General features: G+C 37.4%; 1 protein-coding gene across 1 annotated transcript in view; it reads right to left on the minus strand.

Annotated features, from left to right (window-relative positions):
- The window catches only part of KIF6 (kinesin family member 6), a gene marked incomplete at its 3' end in the record, with an annotated part of 412,258 nt that overhangs the window by 280,745 nt on the left and 111,987 nt on the right, over positions 1-19,526 (minus strand). Inside the window, exon 7 of the mRNA XM_079712640.1 lies at positions 1,366-1,495. Within this exon, the coding sequence (XP_079568766.1) occupies positions 1,366-1,495 (130 nt within the window). The remainder of the gene's footprint in view (positions 1-1,365; positions 1,496-19,526) is intronic.

Consider the following 19,526-nt stretch of genomic DNA (forward strand, 5'->3'; position numbering starts at 1 on the left):
AAACTGTGTATGGAGGAGGAGGATTTTTAGTGGGGCATGTTAAATCTTTCATTATTACACTCCCTAATTCTTAATCTGCCTTTATTCCTTTCTCTTCAACTATTGTGAGAAGAGCATCATGGATGATCGCATGGGCAAAATGTTGAAGCAATACACAATGCAAAACATTGTAAACAAAAGAAGATATTCTGAAATTAAAAACTATGTACTGCTCTCTTTAAACAAAAATAATAATTTAAGGGTCCTCAAATCCATATTATATGTGGCACCTAAGCTCAACTTATTTAAGTTAGTCTATTGAAAAGTACTGATGCAGAACTAGTAAAACAACAACAAAACTAAGGTCCCAACACAATAACAGATGTCAACACCATGCTTTCACTACCTGACTTTTCTTTCCATTTATCTATCTTGTATTTAAGGTGGTGCATTCCAGAGCGTGAAAATGGGGCAGAAAAGAAGTCACTTGAGGGAGACTTTCTCAGACTACTTCTCCTCCCAGCTTACTGTCCTCACCTATTGTTTGTCATCAGAGACAAGGTAGAACACAGAACCTGGGGAGTGTGGTTTAAAAAGGAAAGTGCCCGTGATCACAGTAAGCTATTCACTTGGGGAACTGTTCCCACATCACCACCACCACTACCGCGACCACTTAATTTCTTTGACTGCAGTGTTGCTGGATGAGACCTTTGTGACCCTCTGTCTCCAATCAGTAACTGGTTGAGGATAGGGCCCAAGACTGAGTTTGGTCAATCCTGGCTCCAGAATATGGTTCCCAGGTAAAATATAGGTGCTCAGTTAGTTTGAATGTCAGATTAACAACAAATAGTTTTTAGTATAAGTATATACCCAATATCGCACTGAGACATACTTATACTACATACCATGGCAGTGTTCCTGGATCTGCCAACAATAGCTGCAAATGCATAGAGCACTTTCTATGTTCCATGCATTATTCTAAATTCTTTACAAATATTAATTCACTAAATACATGAAAATACATGGATAGGTAAACATATGCCAATACATGGATGACTGGAGGTTAGGAAGAATGAACTATGTATTTTAAGTTTCAAAAATTATGCAAAAATTCCTATAATTAAGACTTTTGATGAGTTGTCACTGACTAGCTGCAAATCAATTTGTAGAAAATTTAAAAATATAAAACTAAAAAAGACTAGATTTTTGTCCCTGCTCATTAACTAGCTGGAAGACCTTGGGAAAATCTCCTCAATTCTCTGGATCTAGGTTTCCTTCTCCTAATATGAAATAGGGATGAGATTATTTTTAAAGTCATTGCTGCCCCTAAAATTCTATTATATCTTATAATGTGCAAAAAACAGCTTGCAGAGAAATGCTTATTACCTCTGCAATCATTCTGTTGGTGTCTCCTAAGAAAAGCAGATTCAGAGCTTCTTCCTCTGTGGTTGCCTGATGAAGAGTCAAGTTTTTCAGGTGGATATTCTGATCAGGGTCCTCCAATACTGTCACTTTCCTAGGGAAATGGGAAGCAACAACACAAGGCACTTTGAGAATGAAAAGAACTTCAAGTCTTTCTTACAGGTTTCTTTTTTAAAAGCTGTATGTACGATGTCTTGAATTTATAAAATCCAATAGTACACAAGACACCAGACAGTACTGGATTAGCATCAAACACTGACATTCCCTTGACAGTACTACCAAATAGCTTTGGGGCTGAAAAGTATATTACAAGCTCCTGATTTAAAGCCATCTGTCTTGGTAATCATCAGAACCCCAAAGCATCTTAAAATACGTATTCTTATTGAATTTAAAATGCAAATAGTTAACCTTCTACCTATATCAGGAAACTTGGCTATACAGTATTTTTCTATGTCATAATTCAGTTTCTTACATAGGTAATGCACAAATTTTTCTCCTTCTAATTTTTCCCTTTTGTTCAATTTCATATCATTTTCAATTTACATGACATTTCAAACTGGTTAGCTCATCAATTTAAACGTGATGAAAATTGAGGCATCTGTTATCCCTCTAGGAGTTGTTCCCTTGTCTAGTTTTCTTATCAACGTGAGTTAAAAATTCTCAAGAAGTCTTGTAATAAAATTTTAGTTTGTAATTATTATTTTTATGTCCATCAGATGTGTTTTTTGACTTTTTTTCATTTACAACATCACTTTTCCTTCCACTGAATCCTTACAGTAAGAGCTTTAGGTCTGGAATTGCATTCATCTATTACAAGTGCCTCAGTGGGCATCCTGGTGCCAACACCACTTCCTCCCAGGTGAATTCTAACCCTGTTTCGAGAGTTGGCTTGTCAGTACTCTCCTTAGAGTCCTCTTAGGATTTTCTGCAAATGAACACAATTTGGCTAAACTCCTCACAGTCTTGCTTCAAATGCCTACAGACTCAAGCAATAAAGTTACTAAAAAGAGTTCCCTTGTGCCTCTTGAGTTTTGCCTTCTTGATTTTCTTAAAAATTGTTGAAGAAAGGAAATCTGTAATTCACAAGTGTTGCAAGTGTATCTCCAGATATCTGCACTTGTTTACAGCATTTGGAACTGATGATAATAGATAAAGGTTGGCATCGTTTAGCACTATTTCTCCCTTCAAAGTACAACTAGCAAGTGGACATGTGTCACTTGCCTATTGACAAAAACACATTTATAAAACCTTAAAAATGAAGATTTTGCAAAGACCATAATTTTTCAGTCTTCCATTTTGTAAGGAGGTTACCTGGACTTTCATATGTAATTTGTGGGCACTTAAAATACTAACTGCAGGAAGAAAATGCAGCTCTACCAGCACCTCTGTGACCAATATGTCACTAATAATCTAGCCTGTTGCCAAGTTTTGGACTCCTTTTTGTCTCCTTCAACAATACCACCTAAGATGGAAAAAGATTTCTTCCCTTAATGAAAACAAGTATATTTTATTTATTTTTCAACAAGACTCATAAGTGAGCTTATTAAAAATGCTTGAGTTAAAAAATGCTTAGAAAACATTAAGGCATTTTTAACTGAAATAGATGAATTGTGCTCTATTTTTAGGAACCCCCTTTATTCCTTAAGCTTTGCTTCCACCCTGATCCTTCTGATATGCTCGAGAAGGTTTGCCTAAATTCAATCCCTAGGGACACAGAAGTTAGAATTCTTCCTAAATCTACAGATTCTAGGTCTTAAAGGTAAAAAGAAGTTAAGTAATATTGGAAGGAAGATGAAAGCATGAAATAAGTGATGAGACAGTATATTAGAAGTGAGAAAAGAAGAGAGTTCTGTCTTCTTCAACAGGAGGAAGAAAACAAATTCTCCAACTCTGAGGCAAAGTCACCTGTGGTACATGTTGTAAGACCAAGTCTGATACAAAACCAACCTGTGCAAGTTCAGAAAAGGGAAAGGTGGGGCAGCAGGAAACAATTCAAAGACGGGGATGCTCACACTCACTGGGCACCAAAAGTATGCCAGGGACCTGCACTGTCTTCTGTAATCCAGTTGTAATACTGGCTGCACACAGGAATAGCCTGCAGAACTTAAAACAACACACCAGTACCAGGTGTCCTCCGAAGAGGTTCGGATTTGACTGTTCTGGGGTGTGAACTGGGTATCAGAATCTGTAAAGGCTCCAGGTGATTCTAGTGTGCAGCCAAGGTTGAGAGCCATTGACTTCATCTTTAACGACCACACAAGGAGGATATAGGGGGAGGAGGTTTCTGGTTTCTTTATCTTTACTCTCCACCCAGCTCCACCCCAAGCCCAAAGGGGAGAGTTACTCATTTTACTGGTTGGAGCTGGAGTCACGTTGGGCCATATCTACTAATAGGCAAGGTCACCGTGAATTTTAAAAAGCTTGTCCTTCCATGGGAAGTTTCTTTTCTACTTCCCTGACCATGCAGCTGATGGGTAAACTAAGCCACCCATTAACCACAACAATAACTAAAGCTCAACTGGGGATTATGGATATTCCTAAACATCCATAGGATTTATATCATTGCTAAATCAAAACAAAATCTAAATGATATATCATACATAACCTCCTCACCATTACTTCACTGAAATGAATGCAGAAAACAAGCAAGTATGGAACTCTAAAAGTGTTCATTTATTAGACAACCTAAATGGGTCACTGATTTAGGATTATATTTACAAAGAATAGTTAGAAGCATAAGGTGGAAAGCATGAAATGTCATCAGCAGCATTTGGCTAAGCTACATTTTTCCTTCTAAATCATTCAGAGCCTTTGATTTGCAATGAACCTACCTCAGAACTATTACACTTCTATATTTACTTCCGGGTGCTCGTCCAGCTTTGTCACTTTGATCACAATACAATTTGCACATGCTTCCAGTTTTTCTGTATAGAACTCTCAGCCGTCTTTTGTAACCCTGTAACTCATCACCAGGCATTTCTCTGGCACTTTTCTGATACTGTTTTCCTCACTATTTTCTGATTTCTTGCCCGTGGAGGTTTTGAAAAGTAAATAAAAAGACAGGTTGGTGTCCAGTTTAGTTTGGCTTCTTTCATGGTTCTCTCCCTGCTTTGGGCTCATCTGTTGGGCATGCTTTAATAAAAAGACTCCACCTCTGGCATCTTTCTGGAATCTTCTTCAGTGCAACTGTCTCCAATCAGGGTCTCTCTTGCCAGTTCTTCTCCTCAGATTCTTTCCTGGTTTCTGCCCAATCCCTTGGGCATGAGGGTTTGGACCTTCCCTTATTGCCCTGCCTGCCCTCATTGAAAATCCCTTTTGCACTTAAGCCTCCCAACCAACTTGTCACTCCCACCCACTCTCATGCCTTTACTCAGAAAAGTACAGCCTGAGCTGGGTACTACCTCTTGACTAGGTCGACTAATCTAGGAGTGAGAATGCTTTAAACTCTGCTGTTGGTGGAAAGCTTTTCAAAGTTGGAGGAAATAAGAATCATTAGCAAAAGTTTCTCTTTGAGTTGCTTCCTTTCCTGGCCCTTCCCCACCCCCCGCCACTCCCCATGCCCTCAGCTCTCTAACAAATCAATAGCTATTTCCTGAATCCTCAGTCCACCACTCGATTCTGACTATAATTTTCATAGCTTGAAAGAGGGCTTTATTGGAGTTTCTTAAATAAACATCTTAATTCCAAGATGGAAACCCCCCAAACTATTTATTTGATTCCTTTTTGAAAGGGCCTGTGAGTAGTTTTCTCTACAAAATGTTTCTAAAATGTTTAGATTTCAAGCAAAAAACCACTGATAGCCTTAACTTGGACCCCTAAGTGGAAAAGTTCTGCTAAGTATACTCAGCCTGCTCAATGATGGAGAAGAAGCAAGCTTTGTGTTTTCTCTGTAAACAGAGACTCTTTTCCATTTGGCTAAGTAGTTGGAATTTTTAGGCTTTCTAACCGACTGGAAGACATATAAAGAGCAATGGCCAAGCTCTTGTTCCCAATAATGGAAGCCATCAATGAAAGAACCCTCCCCACCCTACATCCCATCTCCACAACATTCCAATACCACCAACTTGCTGAACAGGGACTCTCCAGGAGTTACTACAGTGAATCTGGTTTCTCATTTTCATGTTATAGACAAATATTGCTATGGTGATTTCTATTATTTTTTTCTACTTGCAAGTGCCCCATGTGATGGTGCAGGCCAGGCACTAAACAACGGCACCATGTTCAAGATGGTGCAATTCACATGAGTCTGTAGATTTATTATGACTTATGTCCGTCAGGGGCAGTAAAGTGTCTTCCAACAAAACCAGCATATTACAACAATTTTTCAACAGGTGGCAGGGTTGCCTTTTAATAATCACATGAAGGTACCATACAGATGAGAGGTAGCTCAGTCTAGTTACTTTGACTTAGAACAATATCAGTAGCAGGCAGCCCTCACGAAAATGGAAGGGTGTCCATCAGGCTCTTCTAAAGAACTGAATAATCTCACATATTGTAAACAAAGCTACACCATTCATTTCAATAAAGAGAATATTACCTAGTTCATCAATTTCCAACTTCCTTTTTCCCCCCACCCCAACACATTTTCAGAAACTCTCTACAGGGAAGATATGAGGGAAGATGTAAATTTTTAGAAGTATGTAAGGGGATCCCTCCTTCTTTAGATTGATTAAAAATCTAAAAGATTTCTTCTGTTATAAAATATAAATAGTTGAAACATATCACTTAAGAAAGTTTTATGAACCTGCAATAAATTTTTGTGTTGGTCTTAACCTAGACAGGATGGGCTAAAAGTAATGGATACTTTTTCTCAAGATCACTATTGAGATATTTTGAAAACTCTTTCTAGTAACTTGAAAAAGATATCTTTTCTTTCTTGTTTTATCTAATATTATATCTTCTTACTGACAATGAAAAATATAGCCAATCACATGACACTTTAGATTGAGTTACTTCATTTAACCTACGAAAAACACCAGGTTCTCTACTAAATATTTAAAGAAGAGATTATACCACTTATCTACAATCTCATTCAGGAGAGAGAATCAGAGGAAATACTTCCTAACTCATTCCATGAGGTCAGCATTACCCTTATACCAAAACCAAAGACATAACGAGAAAAGAAAACTCTAGACTATATCTCTCATGAGTATAGATGCAAAAATCCTCAGTAAAGTATTAGCAGATCGAATCCAACAACGTAGAAAAAGAATTATATACCATGACCAAGTGGGATTATCTCAGGTATACAAGGCTGGTTCAACATTCAAACATCAGTCAATATAATCCATCACATCAACAGACTGAAAAAGAAAAATCACATGATCATATTAATAGATGCTGAACAAGTATTTGACAAAAACCAATACCAATTCATGATAAAAACTCTCAGTAAACTAGGAATAGAGGGGATCTTTCTCAACTTGATAAAGACTATCTACAAAAAGACCTACAGCTAACATGATAGCTAATGGTGAGAAACTCAAAGTTTTCTTAGTAAGATCAGATACAAGGTAAAGATATCCCCTCTCACCGCTCCTTTTCAACATTATACTAGAAGTTCTTGTTAATGCAGTAATGCAAGAAAAGAAATAAAAGGTATACAGATTGGGAAAAAAGACATAAAGATGTCTTTGTTCACAGATGACATGATGATCTATGCAGAAAACCTGAAAGAACTGACAAAAAACTCCTGGAACTAATAGTGATTAGAGTAACACTGCAGGATACCAAGTTAATATACAGACGTCAATTGCTTTTTTGTATACTAGCAATGAACAAGTGGAATTTGAAATTAAAAACACAAAACCATTTACCTTAGCACCTAAAAATGAAATATTTAGATATAAGTCTAACAAAATATGCACAATATCTATATGAGAAAACTACAAAACTCTGACAAAAGAAATCAAAGAACTAAATAAATGGTGAGATATTCAATGTTCATGGAGAAGGAGACTCAATATTGTCCTGGTGTCAGTTCTTCCCAACTTGATCTATAAATACAACGCAATCCCAATCAAAATCCCAGCACACTATTTTGTGGATATTGAAAAAATGATTCTAATGTTTATATGGAGAGGCAAAAGACCCAGAAGAGCAAAAACAAAATTGAAGGAGAAGAACAAAGTAGGAGGACCAACACTACCCAACTTCAAGACTTACTATAAAGCCACAGCAATCAAGACAGTGTGGTATTGATGAAAGCATAGATAAATTGATCAGTGGAATGGAACAGAGAGTCCAGAAATAGACTCACATAACTATAGTCAGCAGATCTTTCACAAAGAAACCAAAGCAATGCAATAGAGCAAAGACAGCCTCTTCAACAAATGGTTCTAGAACAACTGGACATCCACATGCAAAAAAAAAAAAAATGAATCTAGACACAGACTTTGCACCACTCATAAAAATTAACTCAAAATGGATCACAGACCTAAATGTAAAATGCAAAACTATAAAACTCCTAGAAGATAACATAGGAGAAAACCTAGGTGGCCCTGGGTGTGGTGATGCCTTCTGGGATATGACATCAAAGACATATCCATGAAGGAAATAATTGATAAGCTGGACTTCATTAAAATTAATAGACAATGTCTAAAGAATTAGAAGATAAGCCACAGACTGGGAGAAAACATTTGCAAGAGACACATCTGGCAAAGGACCGTTATCCAAAATATACAAAGAACTCTTAAAGCTCAACAATAAGAAAACAAACAACCCAATTAAAAACTGGCCCAAAAACCTTAAAAGGATCTCAAAGAAGATATACAGATGGTAAACAAGCATACGAAAAGATGATCCATGTCATATGTCATCAGGAAAATGGAAATTAAAACAATAATGAGATACCCCTACACACTTATTAGAATGGCCAAAATCTGGAACATTGACAACATCAAATGCTGGGATGTGGAGCAACAAGAACTGTCATTCATTGCTGGTGGGAATTCAAAAATGGTACAGTCACTACAGTTTGGTAGTTTCTCACAAAACTAAATATATTCCTCCCATATCATCTAGCATTCATGGTCCTTGGTATTTACCCAAGAGGCTGAAAACTTATGTTCACACAGAAACCTACACACAGATATTTATAGAGGCTTTATTCATAACCGCCAAAAACTTGGAAGCAACCAAGATGCCCTTCAGTATGTGAATGGATAGGTAAACTTTGGTACATACAGACAGTGGAATATTATTCACTGCTAAAAAGAAATAAACTATCAAGCCATGAAAAAACATGAAGGAGGCTTAACTGCATCTTACTAAGTGAAAGAAGCCAGTCTGAAAGAGCTACATACTGTATGATTCCAACTGTATGACATTCTGGAAAAGGCAAAACTATGGAGATAATAAAAAGATCAGTGGTCACCAAAGGTGGAGGTAGGGGTAGTGATGACCAGGCAGAATACAGAGGATTTTTAAGTCAGTGAAAATACTCTGTATACTATCATGATGAATATAAGTCATTATACATTTGTCCAAACCTATGGAATGTACAACACCAAGAGTGAAACCTATGGTAAACTATGGACTTTGGGTGATTTTGATGTGTCAATGTACGTTCATTCTTTGTAACAAACGTGTCATTTTGGTGAGTGATGTTGATAATGGGAAAGGTTATGCATGTGTGGGGGTAGGGAGTATATGGGAAATCTCTGTACCTTCCTCTCAATTTTGTTGTGAACCTAAAACTAAATACTTCATCATGAAAAAAAAAAAGAAAAACAGGTTCAAACTGAAAGCTATAAAATGTTCTTTTTTTAAAATTGAAGTACAGTTGATTTACAAGAGTATATTAGTTTCAGGTGTACAAAATGGTGATTCATTATCTTTATACTCCATTTAAAGTTATTATAAAATATTGGCTATATTCCCTGTGCTGTACAATATATCCTTGTAGCTTATTTATTTTGTATGTAGTAGTTTGTACCTCTTAATCTGCAAAATATACTGGGTGCTTGTTGTTATGAATTCTTGTCTTGTTTTCCACATTAACTTCTTTCATTTCAATTGGTAAATATCTTCTACTAAATATTATCATTATTATTTCTTTTTTTATGTTTATTTTTTTTTCTTCTTATTCATCCATTTTATACACATCAGTGTATACATGTCAATCCCAGTCTCCGAATTCATCACACCACAACCCGCACCTACCACCGCTTTCCCCCCTTGGTGTCCACACGTTTGTTCTCTACATCTCTGTCTCAATTTCTGCTGTGCAAACCGGTTCATCTGTACCATTTTCTAGGATCCACATATATGCATTAATATATGATATTTCTTTCTTTCTCACTTACTTCACTCTGTATGACAGTCTCTAGATGCATGCACATCTCTACAAATGACCCAATTTCGTTCCTTTTTATGGCTGAGTAATATTCCATTGTATATATGTACCACATCTTCTTTATCCATTCATCTGTCGATGGGCATTTAGGTTGCTTCCATGACCTGGCTATTGTAAATAGTGCTGCAATGAACATTGGGGTGCATGTGTCTTTTTGAATTATGGTTTTCTGTGGGTATATGCCCAGTAGTGGGATTGCTGGGTCATATGGTAATTCTATTTTTAGTTCTTTAAGGAACCTCCATACTGTTCTCCATAGTGGCTGTGTCAATTTACATTCCCACCAACAGTGTATGAGGGTTCCCTTTTCTCCACACCTCCTCCAGCATTTACTGTTTGTAGATTTTCTGATGATGGCCATTCTGACTGGTGTGAGGTGATACTTCACTGTAGTTTTGATTTGCATTTCTGTAATGATCAGTGATGCTGAGTATCCTTTCATGTGTTTGTTGGCAATCTGTATGTCTTCTTTGGAGAAATGTCTCTTTAGGTCTTCTGCCCATGTTTAGATTGAGTTGGTTGTTTTTTTCATATTGAGCTGCATGAGCTGCTTGTACATTTTTTTTTCTTTATCTATTTCTTTTATTAGTTTCTGCTTTATAAAAAACTGAATCAGTCATACATATACATCTGTTCCCACATCCCTTCCCTCCTGCGTCTCCCTCCCTCGCACCCTCCCCATCCCACCCCTCCAGGCGGTCACAAAGCACCGAGCCGATCTCCCTATACTATGCGGCTGCTTCCCACTAGCTATCTACCTTACGTTTGGTAGTGTATATATGTCCATGCCTCTCTTTCACTTTGTCACAGCTCACCCTTCCCCCTCCCCATATCCTCAAGTCCATTCTCTAGTAGGTCTGTGTCTTTATTCCTGTTTTACTCCTAGGTTCTTCATGACATTTTTTTTTCTTAAATTACATACATATGTGTTAGCATACGGTATTTGTCTTTCTCTTTCTGACTTACTTCACTCTGTATGACACACTCTAGGTTTATCCACCTCATTACAAATAGCTGAGTTTCGTTTATTTTTATGGCTGAGTAATATTCCATTGTATATATGTGCCACATCTTCTTTATCCATTCATCCGATGATGGACACTTAGGTTGTTTCCATCTCCGGGCTATTGTGAATAGAGCCGCTATGAACATTTTGGTACATGTCTCTTTTTGAATTATGGTTTTCTCAGGGTATATGTCTAGTAGTGGGATTGCTCGGTCATATGGTAGTTCTATTTGTAGTTTTTTAAGGAACCTCCATACTGTTCTTCATAGTGGCTGTACCAATTCACATTCCCACCAGCAGTGCAAGAGTGTTGCCTTTTCTCCACACCCTCTCCAGCATTTATTGTTTCTAGATTTCTTGATGATGGCCATTCTGACTGGTGTGAGATGATATCTCATTGTAGTTTTGATTTGTATTTCTCTAATGATTAAAGATGTTGAGCATCCTTTCATGTGTTTGTTGGCAGTCTGTATATCTTCTTTGGAGAAATGCCTATTTAAGTCTTCTGCCCATTTTTGGATTGGGTTGTTTGCTTTTTTGCTATTGAGCTGCATGAGCTGCTTATAAATTTTGGAGATTAATCCTCTGTCAGTTGCTTCATTTGCAAATATTTTCTCCCATTCTGAGGGTTGTCTTTTGGTCTTGTTTATGGTTTCCTTTGCTGTGCAAAAGCTTTGAAGTTTCATTAGGTCCCATTTGTTTACCTTTGTTTTTATTTCCATTTCCCTAGGAGGTGGGTCCAAAAGGATCTTGCTGTGATTTATGTCAGAGAGTGTTCTGCCTATGTTTTCCTCTAAGAGTTTGATAGTTTCTGGCCTTACATTTAGGTCTTTCATCCATTTTGAGCTTATTTTTGTGTATGGTGTCAGGGAGTGATCTAATTTCATAGTTTTACATGTCCCTGTCCAGTTTTCCCAGCACCACTTATTGAAGAGTCTGTCCTTTCTCCACTGTACATTCCTGCCTCCTTTATCAAAGATAAGTTGACCATATGTGCGTGGGTTTATCTCTGGGCTTTCTATCCTGTTCCATTGATCTATCTTTCTGTTTTTGTGCCAGTACCACACTGTCTTGATTACTGTAGCTTTGTAGTATAGTCTGAAGTCAGGGAGCCTGATTCCTCCAGCTCCGTTTTTCGTTCTCAAGATTGTTTTGGCTATTCGGGGTCTTTTGTTTTTCCAAACAAATTTTGAAATTTTTTGTTCTAGTTCTGTGAAAAATGCCAGTGATAGTCTGATAGGGATTGCATTGAATCTGTAGATTGCTTTGGGTAGTAGAGCCATTTTCACAATATTGATTCTTCCAATCCAGGAGCATGGTATATCTCTCCATCTATTTGTATCATCTTTAATTTCTTTCATCAGTGTCTTGTAATTTTCTGCATACAGGTCTTTTGTCTCCTTAGGTAGGTTTATTCCTAGATATTTTATTCTTTTTGTTGCAGTGGTAAATGGGAGTGTTTTCTTGATTTCACTTTCAGATTTTTCATCATTAGTGTACAGGAATGCCAGAGATTTCTGTGCATTAATTTTGTATCCTGCTACTTTATCAAATTCATCGATTAGCTCTAGTAGTTTTCTGGTAGCATCTTTAGGATTTTCTATGTATAGTATCATGTCATCTGCAAACAGTGACAGCTTTACTTCTTCTTTTCCGATTTGGATTCCTTTTATTTCCTTTTCTTCTCTGATTGCTGTGGCTAGAACTTCCAAAACTAAGTTGAATAAGAGTGGTGAGAGTGGGCAGCCTTGTCTTGTTCCTGATCTTAGTGGAAATGGTTTCAGTTTTTCACCATTGTGGATGATGTTGGCTGTGGGCTTGTCATATATGGCCTTTATTATGTTGAGGAAAGTTCCCTCTATGCCTACTTTCTGCAGGGTTTTTATCATAAATGGGTGTTGAATTTTGTTGACAGCTTTCTCTGCATCTATTGAGATGATCATATGGTTTCTCTTCTTCAATTTGTTAATATGGTGTATCAATTGATTGATTTGCGTATATTGAAGAATCCTTGCATTCCTGAAATAAACCCCACTTGATCATGGTGTATGATCCTTTTAATGTGCTGTTGGATTCTGTTTGCCAGTATTTTGTGCAAGATTTTTGCATCTATGTTCATCAGTGATATTGGCCTGTAGTTTTCTTTCTTTGTGACATCCTTGCCTGGTTTTGGTATCAAGGTGATGGTGGCCTCATAGAATGAGTTTGGAAGTGTTCCTCCCTCTGCTATATTTTGGAAGAGTTTGAGAAGGATAGGTGTTAGCTCTTCTCGAAATGTTTGATAGAGTTCACCTGTGAAGCCATCTGGTCCTGGGCTTTTGTTTGTTGGAAGATTTTGAATCACAGTTTCAATTTCAGTGCTTGTGATTGATCTATTCATATTTTCTATTTCTTCCTGATTCAGTCTCGGAAGGTTGTGATTTTCTAAGAATTTGTCCATTTCTTCCAGGTTGTCCATTTTATTGGCATATAGTTTCTTGTAGTAATCTCTCATGATCTTTTGTATTTCTGCAGTGTCAGTTGTTACTTCTCCTTTTTCATTTCTAATTCTATTGATTTGTGTCTTCTCCCTTTTTTTCTTGATGAGTCTGGCTAATGGTTTATCAATTTTGTTTATCTTCTCAAAGAACCAGCTTTTAGTTTTATTGATCTTTGCTATCGTTTCCTTCATTTCTTTTTCATTTATTTCTGATCTGATCTTTATGATTTCTTTCCTTCTGCTAACTTTGGGGGTTTTTTGTTCTTCTTTCTCTAATTGCTTTAGGTGCAGGGTCAGGTTGTTTACTCGAGATGTTTCCTGTTTCTTAAGGTGGGATTGTATTGCTATAAACTTCCCCCTTAGAACTGCTTTTGCTGCGTCCCATAGGTTTTGGGTCGTCGTGTCTCCATTGTCATTTGTTTCTAGGTATTTTTTTATTTCCTCTTTGATTTCTTCAGTGATCACTTCGTTATTGAGTAGTGTATTGTTTAGCCTCCGCGTGTTTGTATTTTTTACAGATCTTTTCCTGTAATTGATGTCTAGTCTCATAGCATTGTGGTCGGAAAAGATACTTGATACAATTTCAATTTTCTTAAATTTACCAAGGCTTGATTTGTGACCCAAGATATGATCTAACCTGGAGAATGTTCCATGAGCACTTGAGAAAAATGTGTATTCTGTTCTTTTTGGATGGAATGTCCTATAAATATCAATTAAGTCCATCTTGTTTAATGTATCATTTAAAGCTTGTGTTTCCTTATTTATTTTCATTTTGGATGATCTGTCCATTGGTGAAAGTGGGGTGTTAACGTCCCCTACTATGAGTGTGTTACTGTCAATTTCCCCTTTTATGGCTGTTAGTATTTGCCTTATGTATTGAGGTGCTCCTATGTTGGGTGCATAAATATTTACAATTGTTATATCTTCTTCTTGGATTGATCCCTTTATCGTTATGTAGTGTCCTTCTTTGTCTCTTCTAATAGTCTTTATTTTAAAGTCTATTTTGTCTGATATAAGAATTGCTACTCCAGCTTTCTTTTGATTTCCATTTGCATGGAATAGCTTTTTCCATCCCCTTACTTTCAGTCTGTATGTGTCTCTAGGTCTGAAGTGGGTCTCTTGTAGACAGCATATATATGGGTCTTATTTTTGTATCCATTCAGCCAATCTGTGTCTTTTGGTAGGAGCATTTAGTCCATTTACATTTAAGGTAATTATTGATATGTATGTTCCTATTCCCATTTCCTTAATTGTTTTGGGTTTGTTATTGTAGGTATTTTCCTTCTGTTGTGTTTCTTGCCTAGAGAAGTTCCTTTAGCATTTGTTGTAAAGCTGGTTTGGTGGTGCTGAACTCTCTCAGCTTTTGCTGGTCTGTAAACGTTTTAATTTCTCCATCAAATCTGAATGAGATCCTTGCTGGGTAGAGTAATCTTGGTTGCAGGTTTTTCTCCTTCATCACTTTAGTTATGTCCTGCCACGCCCTTCTGGCTTGTAGAGTTTCTGCTGAGAGATCAGCTGTTAACCTGATGGGGATTCCCTTGTGTGTTATTTGTTGTTTTTGCCTTGCTGCTTTTAATATGATTTCTTTGTGTTTAATTTTTGACAGTTTGATTAATATGTGTCTTGGCGTATTTCTCCTTGGATTTATTCTGTATGGGACTCTCTGTGCCTCCTGGACTTGACTAACTATTTCCTTTCCCATATTAGGGAAGTTTTCAACTATAATCTCTTCAAATATTTTCTCAGTCCCTTTCTTTTTCTCTTCTTCTTCTGGAACCCCTATAATTCGAATGTTGGTGCGTTTAATGTTGTCCCAGAGGTCTCTGAGACTGTCCTCTGTTCTTTTCATTCTTTTTTCTTTATGTTGCTCTGCATCAGTTATTTCCACTATTTTATCTTCCACCTCACTTATCTGTTCTTCTGCCTCAGTTATTCTGCTATTGATCCCATCTAGAGTATTTTTCAGTTCATTTATTGTGTTTTTAATCGATGCTTGATTCATCTTTAGTTCTTCTAGGTCCTTGTTAACTGTTTCTTGCATTTTGTCTATTCTATTTCCAAGATTTTGGATCTTGGAAATAGAATCTTGGGTCATCTTTACTATCATTATTCTGAATTCTTTTTCAGGTAGACTGCCTATTACCTCTTCATTTGTTAGGTCTGGTAGGTTTTTATCTTGCCCCTTCACCTGCTGTGTGTTTTTCTGTCTTCTCATTTTGCTTATCTTACTGTGTTTGGGGTCTCCTTTTTGCAGGCTGCAGATTCGTAGTTCCCGTTGTTTTTGGTGTCTGTCCCCAGTGGCTAAGGTTGTTTCAGTAGGTTGTGTAGGCTTCCTGGTGGGGGGGACTAGTGCCTGTGTTCTGGTGGTTGAGGCTCGATCTTGTCTTTCTGGTGGACAGGTCCCCCTCTGATGGTGTGTTTTGGGGTGCCTGTGGCCTTATTATGTTTTTAGGCAGCCTCTCTGCTAATGGGTGGGGTTGTGTTCCTGTCTTGCTAGTTGCTTGGCATAGGGTGACCCACACTGTAGCTTGCCGGTCGTTGACTGAAGCTGGGTGCTGGTGTTGAGATGGAGATCTCTGGGAGATTTTCGCTGCTTGGTATTATGTGGAGCTGGGAGGTCTCTTGTGGATCCGTGTCCTGAAGTTGGCTCTCCCACTTCAGAGGCACAGCACTGACTCCTGGCTGCAGCACCAAGAGCCTTTCATCTACCCGGCTCAGAATAAAAGGGAGAAAAAGTTGAAAGAAAGAATTAGTAGAAGAAAGAAAGAGAGAGAGAAAGAAAGGAAGAAGGAAAGAAAGGAAGAAAGGAAGGAAGAAAGAAAGAAAGGAGGGAGGGAGGGAGGACAGAAAGAAAGAAAGAAGGAAAGGAGGGAGGGAGGAAGGAAAGAAAAAGAAAGAGTGAAAGGAAGAAGGGAGGGAGGAAGGGAGGAAGGAAAGAAAAATAGTGAAAGGAAGAAGGGAGGGAGGGAGTGAGGGAGGAAGGAAAGAAAGAAAGGAGGGAGAGAGGGAGGAAGGAAAGAAAAAGAAAGAGTGAAAGGAAGAAGGGGGAGGGAGGGAGGAAGGAAAGAAAGGAAGAAAGAAAGAAAGATGGGAGGGATGGAGGGAGGAAGGACGGAAAGAAAGAAAGAAAGGAGGGAGGGAGGGAGGAAGGAAAGAAAAAGAAAGTGAAAGGAAGAAGGGAGGGAGGGAGGAAGGAAAGAAAGAAAGAGTGAAATGGGCGGAGGGAGGGAGGGAGGAAGGGAAGGTAGGAAAAAAAGAAAGAGAGAAGATAAAGTAAAATAGAATAAAGTATAAAATATAGTAGCATTATTAAAAATAAAAAAGTAATTATTGGAAAAAAAAACGGATCAATAGAACCCTGGGATCTATGGTGGAAGCAAAGCTATACAGAGAAAATCTCACACAGAAGCATACACATACACATTCACAAAAAGAGAACAGGGGGAAAAAATTGAAAATCTTGCTCTCAAAGTCCATCTCCTTAATTTGGGATAATTCGTTCTAAAAAGAGGAAAAGGGAAAAAATCTTAAATCTGTCCTCAAAGTCCACCTCCTCAACTTGGGATTATTTGCTGTCCATTCATGCACTCCACAGACGCAGGGCACATCAAGCGGACCATGGAGCTTTAATGGGAGGCAATTATCTGCTGAGTCCCAGGAATCACGCCCGCAGCAACAGGAGGAGGAGCCGTGGACAAGGGGAACCCGGGCAAAATCCTCTTTTGCCTTTAGTCAAATCCCTGCTTGTACATTTTGGAGATTAATGTTTTGTCTGATGATTCATTTGCAAATATTTTCTCCCATTCTGAGGGTTCTCTTTTCGTCTTGTTTATGGTTTCCTTTGTTGTGCAAAAGCTTTTAAGTTTCATTATGTCCCATTTGTTTACTTTTGTTTTTATTTCCATTATTCTAGGAGGTGGATCAAAAAATATCTTTCTGTGATTTATGTCAAAGAGTGTTCTTCCTATGTTTTCCTCTAAGAGTTTTACACTGTCTGGTCTTACATTTAGGTCTCTAATCCATTTTGAGTTTATTTTTGTATATGGTGTTAGGGAGTGTTCTAATTTCATTCTTTTACATGTAGCTGTCCAGTTTTCCCAGCATCACTTATTGAAGAGACTGTCTTTTCTCCATTGTACACCACTGCCTCCTTTGTCATACATTAGTTGACCATGGGTGCCCGGGTTTATTTCTGGGCTTTCTATCCTGTTCCATTGATCTATATTTCTGTATTTGTGCCAGTACCATATTGTCTTGATTACTGTAGCTTTGTAGTATACTCTGAAGTCTGGGAGCCTGATTCCTCCTGCTCCGTTTTTTTTCACTCAAGACTGCTTTGGCTATTTGGGGTCTTCTGTGTCTCCATACAAATTTTAAGATTTTTTGTTCTAGTTCTGTAAACAATGCCATTGGTAGTTTAATAGGGATTGCATTGAATCTGTAGATTGCTTTGGGTACTATACTCCTTTTCACAATATTGATTCTTCCAATCCAAGAACATGGTATATCTCTCCATCTGTTTGGATCATCTTTAATTTCATTCATCAGTGTCTTATACTTTTCTGCATACAGGTCTTTCATCTCCTTAGGTAGGTTTATTCCTAGATATTTTATTTTTCTTGTTGCAATGGTAAATGGGAGTGTTTCCTTAATTTTTCTTTCAGATTTTTCATCATTAGTGTATAGGACTGCAAGAGATTTCTGTACATTAATTTTGTATCCTGCCACTTTACCAGATTCATTGATTAGCTCTAGTAGTTTTCTAGTAGCATCTTTAGGATTCTCTATGTATAGTATCATGTCATCTGCAAACACTGACAATTTTACTTCTTCTTTTCCAATTTGGATTCCTTTTATTTCATTTTCTTCTCTGATTACTGTGGTTAGGACTTCCAAAACTATGTTGAATAATAGTGGTGAGAGTGGACATCCTTGTCTTGTACCTGATCTTAGAGGAAATGCTTTCAGTTTTTCTCCATTGAGAATGATGTTTGCTGTGGGTTTCTCATATATGGCCTTTATTATGTTGAAGTAGTTTCCCTCCATGCCCACTTTCTGGAGAGTTTTTATCATAAATGGGTGTTGAATTTTGTCAAAAGCTTTTTCTGCATCTATTGAGATGATCATATGGTTCTTATTCTTCTATTTGTTAATATAGTGTATCACATTGATTGATTTGTGTATATTGAAGAATCCTTGCATCCCTGGGATAAATCCCACTTGATCATGGTGTATGGTCCTTTTAATGTGTTGTTGGATTCTGTTTGCTAGTATTTTGTTGAGGATTTTTGCATCTATATTTATCAGTGATATTGGTCTGTAATTTTCTTTTTTTGTAGTATCTTTGTCTGGTTTTCATATCAGGGTGATGGTGGCCTCATAGAATGAGTTTGGGAATGTTCCTTCCCCACAATTTTTTGGAAGAGTTTGATAAGTATGGGTGTTAGCTCTTCTGTAAATGTTTGAGAGAATTCACCTGTGAAGCCACCTGGTCCTGGACTTTTGTTTGTTGGAGGATTTTTAATCACAGTTTCAATTTCAGTGCTTGTGATTGGTCTGTTCATATTTTCTATTTCTTCCTGGTTCAGTCTTGGAAGGGTATACTTTTCTACGAATTAGTCCATTTCTTCCAGGTTGTCCATTTTATTGGCATAGAGTTGCTTGTAGTAGTCTCTTAGGATGCTTTGTATTTCTGCCATGTCTGTTGTAAGTTCTCCTTTTTCATTTCTAATTTTATTGATTTGAGTCCTCTCCCTCTTTTTCTTAATGAGTCTGGCTAATGGTTTATCAATTTTGTTTATCTTCTCAAGAAACCAGCTTTTAGTTTTATTGATCTTTGCTGTTGTTTTGTTTCCATTTCATTTATTTCTGCTCTGATCTTTATGATTTCTTTCCTTCTGCTAACTTTGGGTTTTGTTTGTTCTTCTTTCTCTAGTTCCTTTAGGTGTAAAATTAGATCGTTTATTTGAGATTTTTCTTGTTTCTTGAGGTAGGCTTGTATAGCTATAAACTTCCCTCTTAGAACTGCTTTTGCTGCATCCCATAGGTTTTGGATCGTCGTGTTTTCATTGCCATTTGTCTCTAGGTAGTTTTTTATTTCCTCTTTGATTTCTTCAGTGATCCCTTGGTTATTTAGTAACGTATTGTTTAGCCTCCATGTGTTTGTGTTTTTTACGTTTTTTTTCCCTGTAATTGATTTCTAGTCTCATAGCGTTGTGGTTGGAAAAGATACTTGATATGATTTCAATTTTCTTAAACTTACTGAGGCTTGATTTGTGACCCAA

The sequence above is a fragment of the Hyperoodon ampullatus genome (assembly GCF_949752795.1).
Source record: "Hyperoodon ampullatus genome assembly, chromosome: 10".
Taxonomy (NCBI): Eukaryota; Metazoa; Chordata; class Mammalia; order Artiodactyla; family Ziphiidae; genus Hyperoodon; species Hyperoodon ampullatus.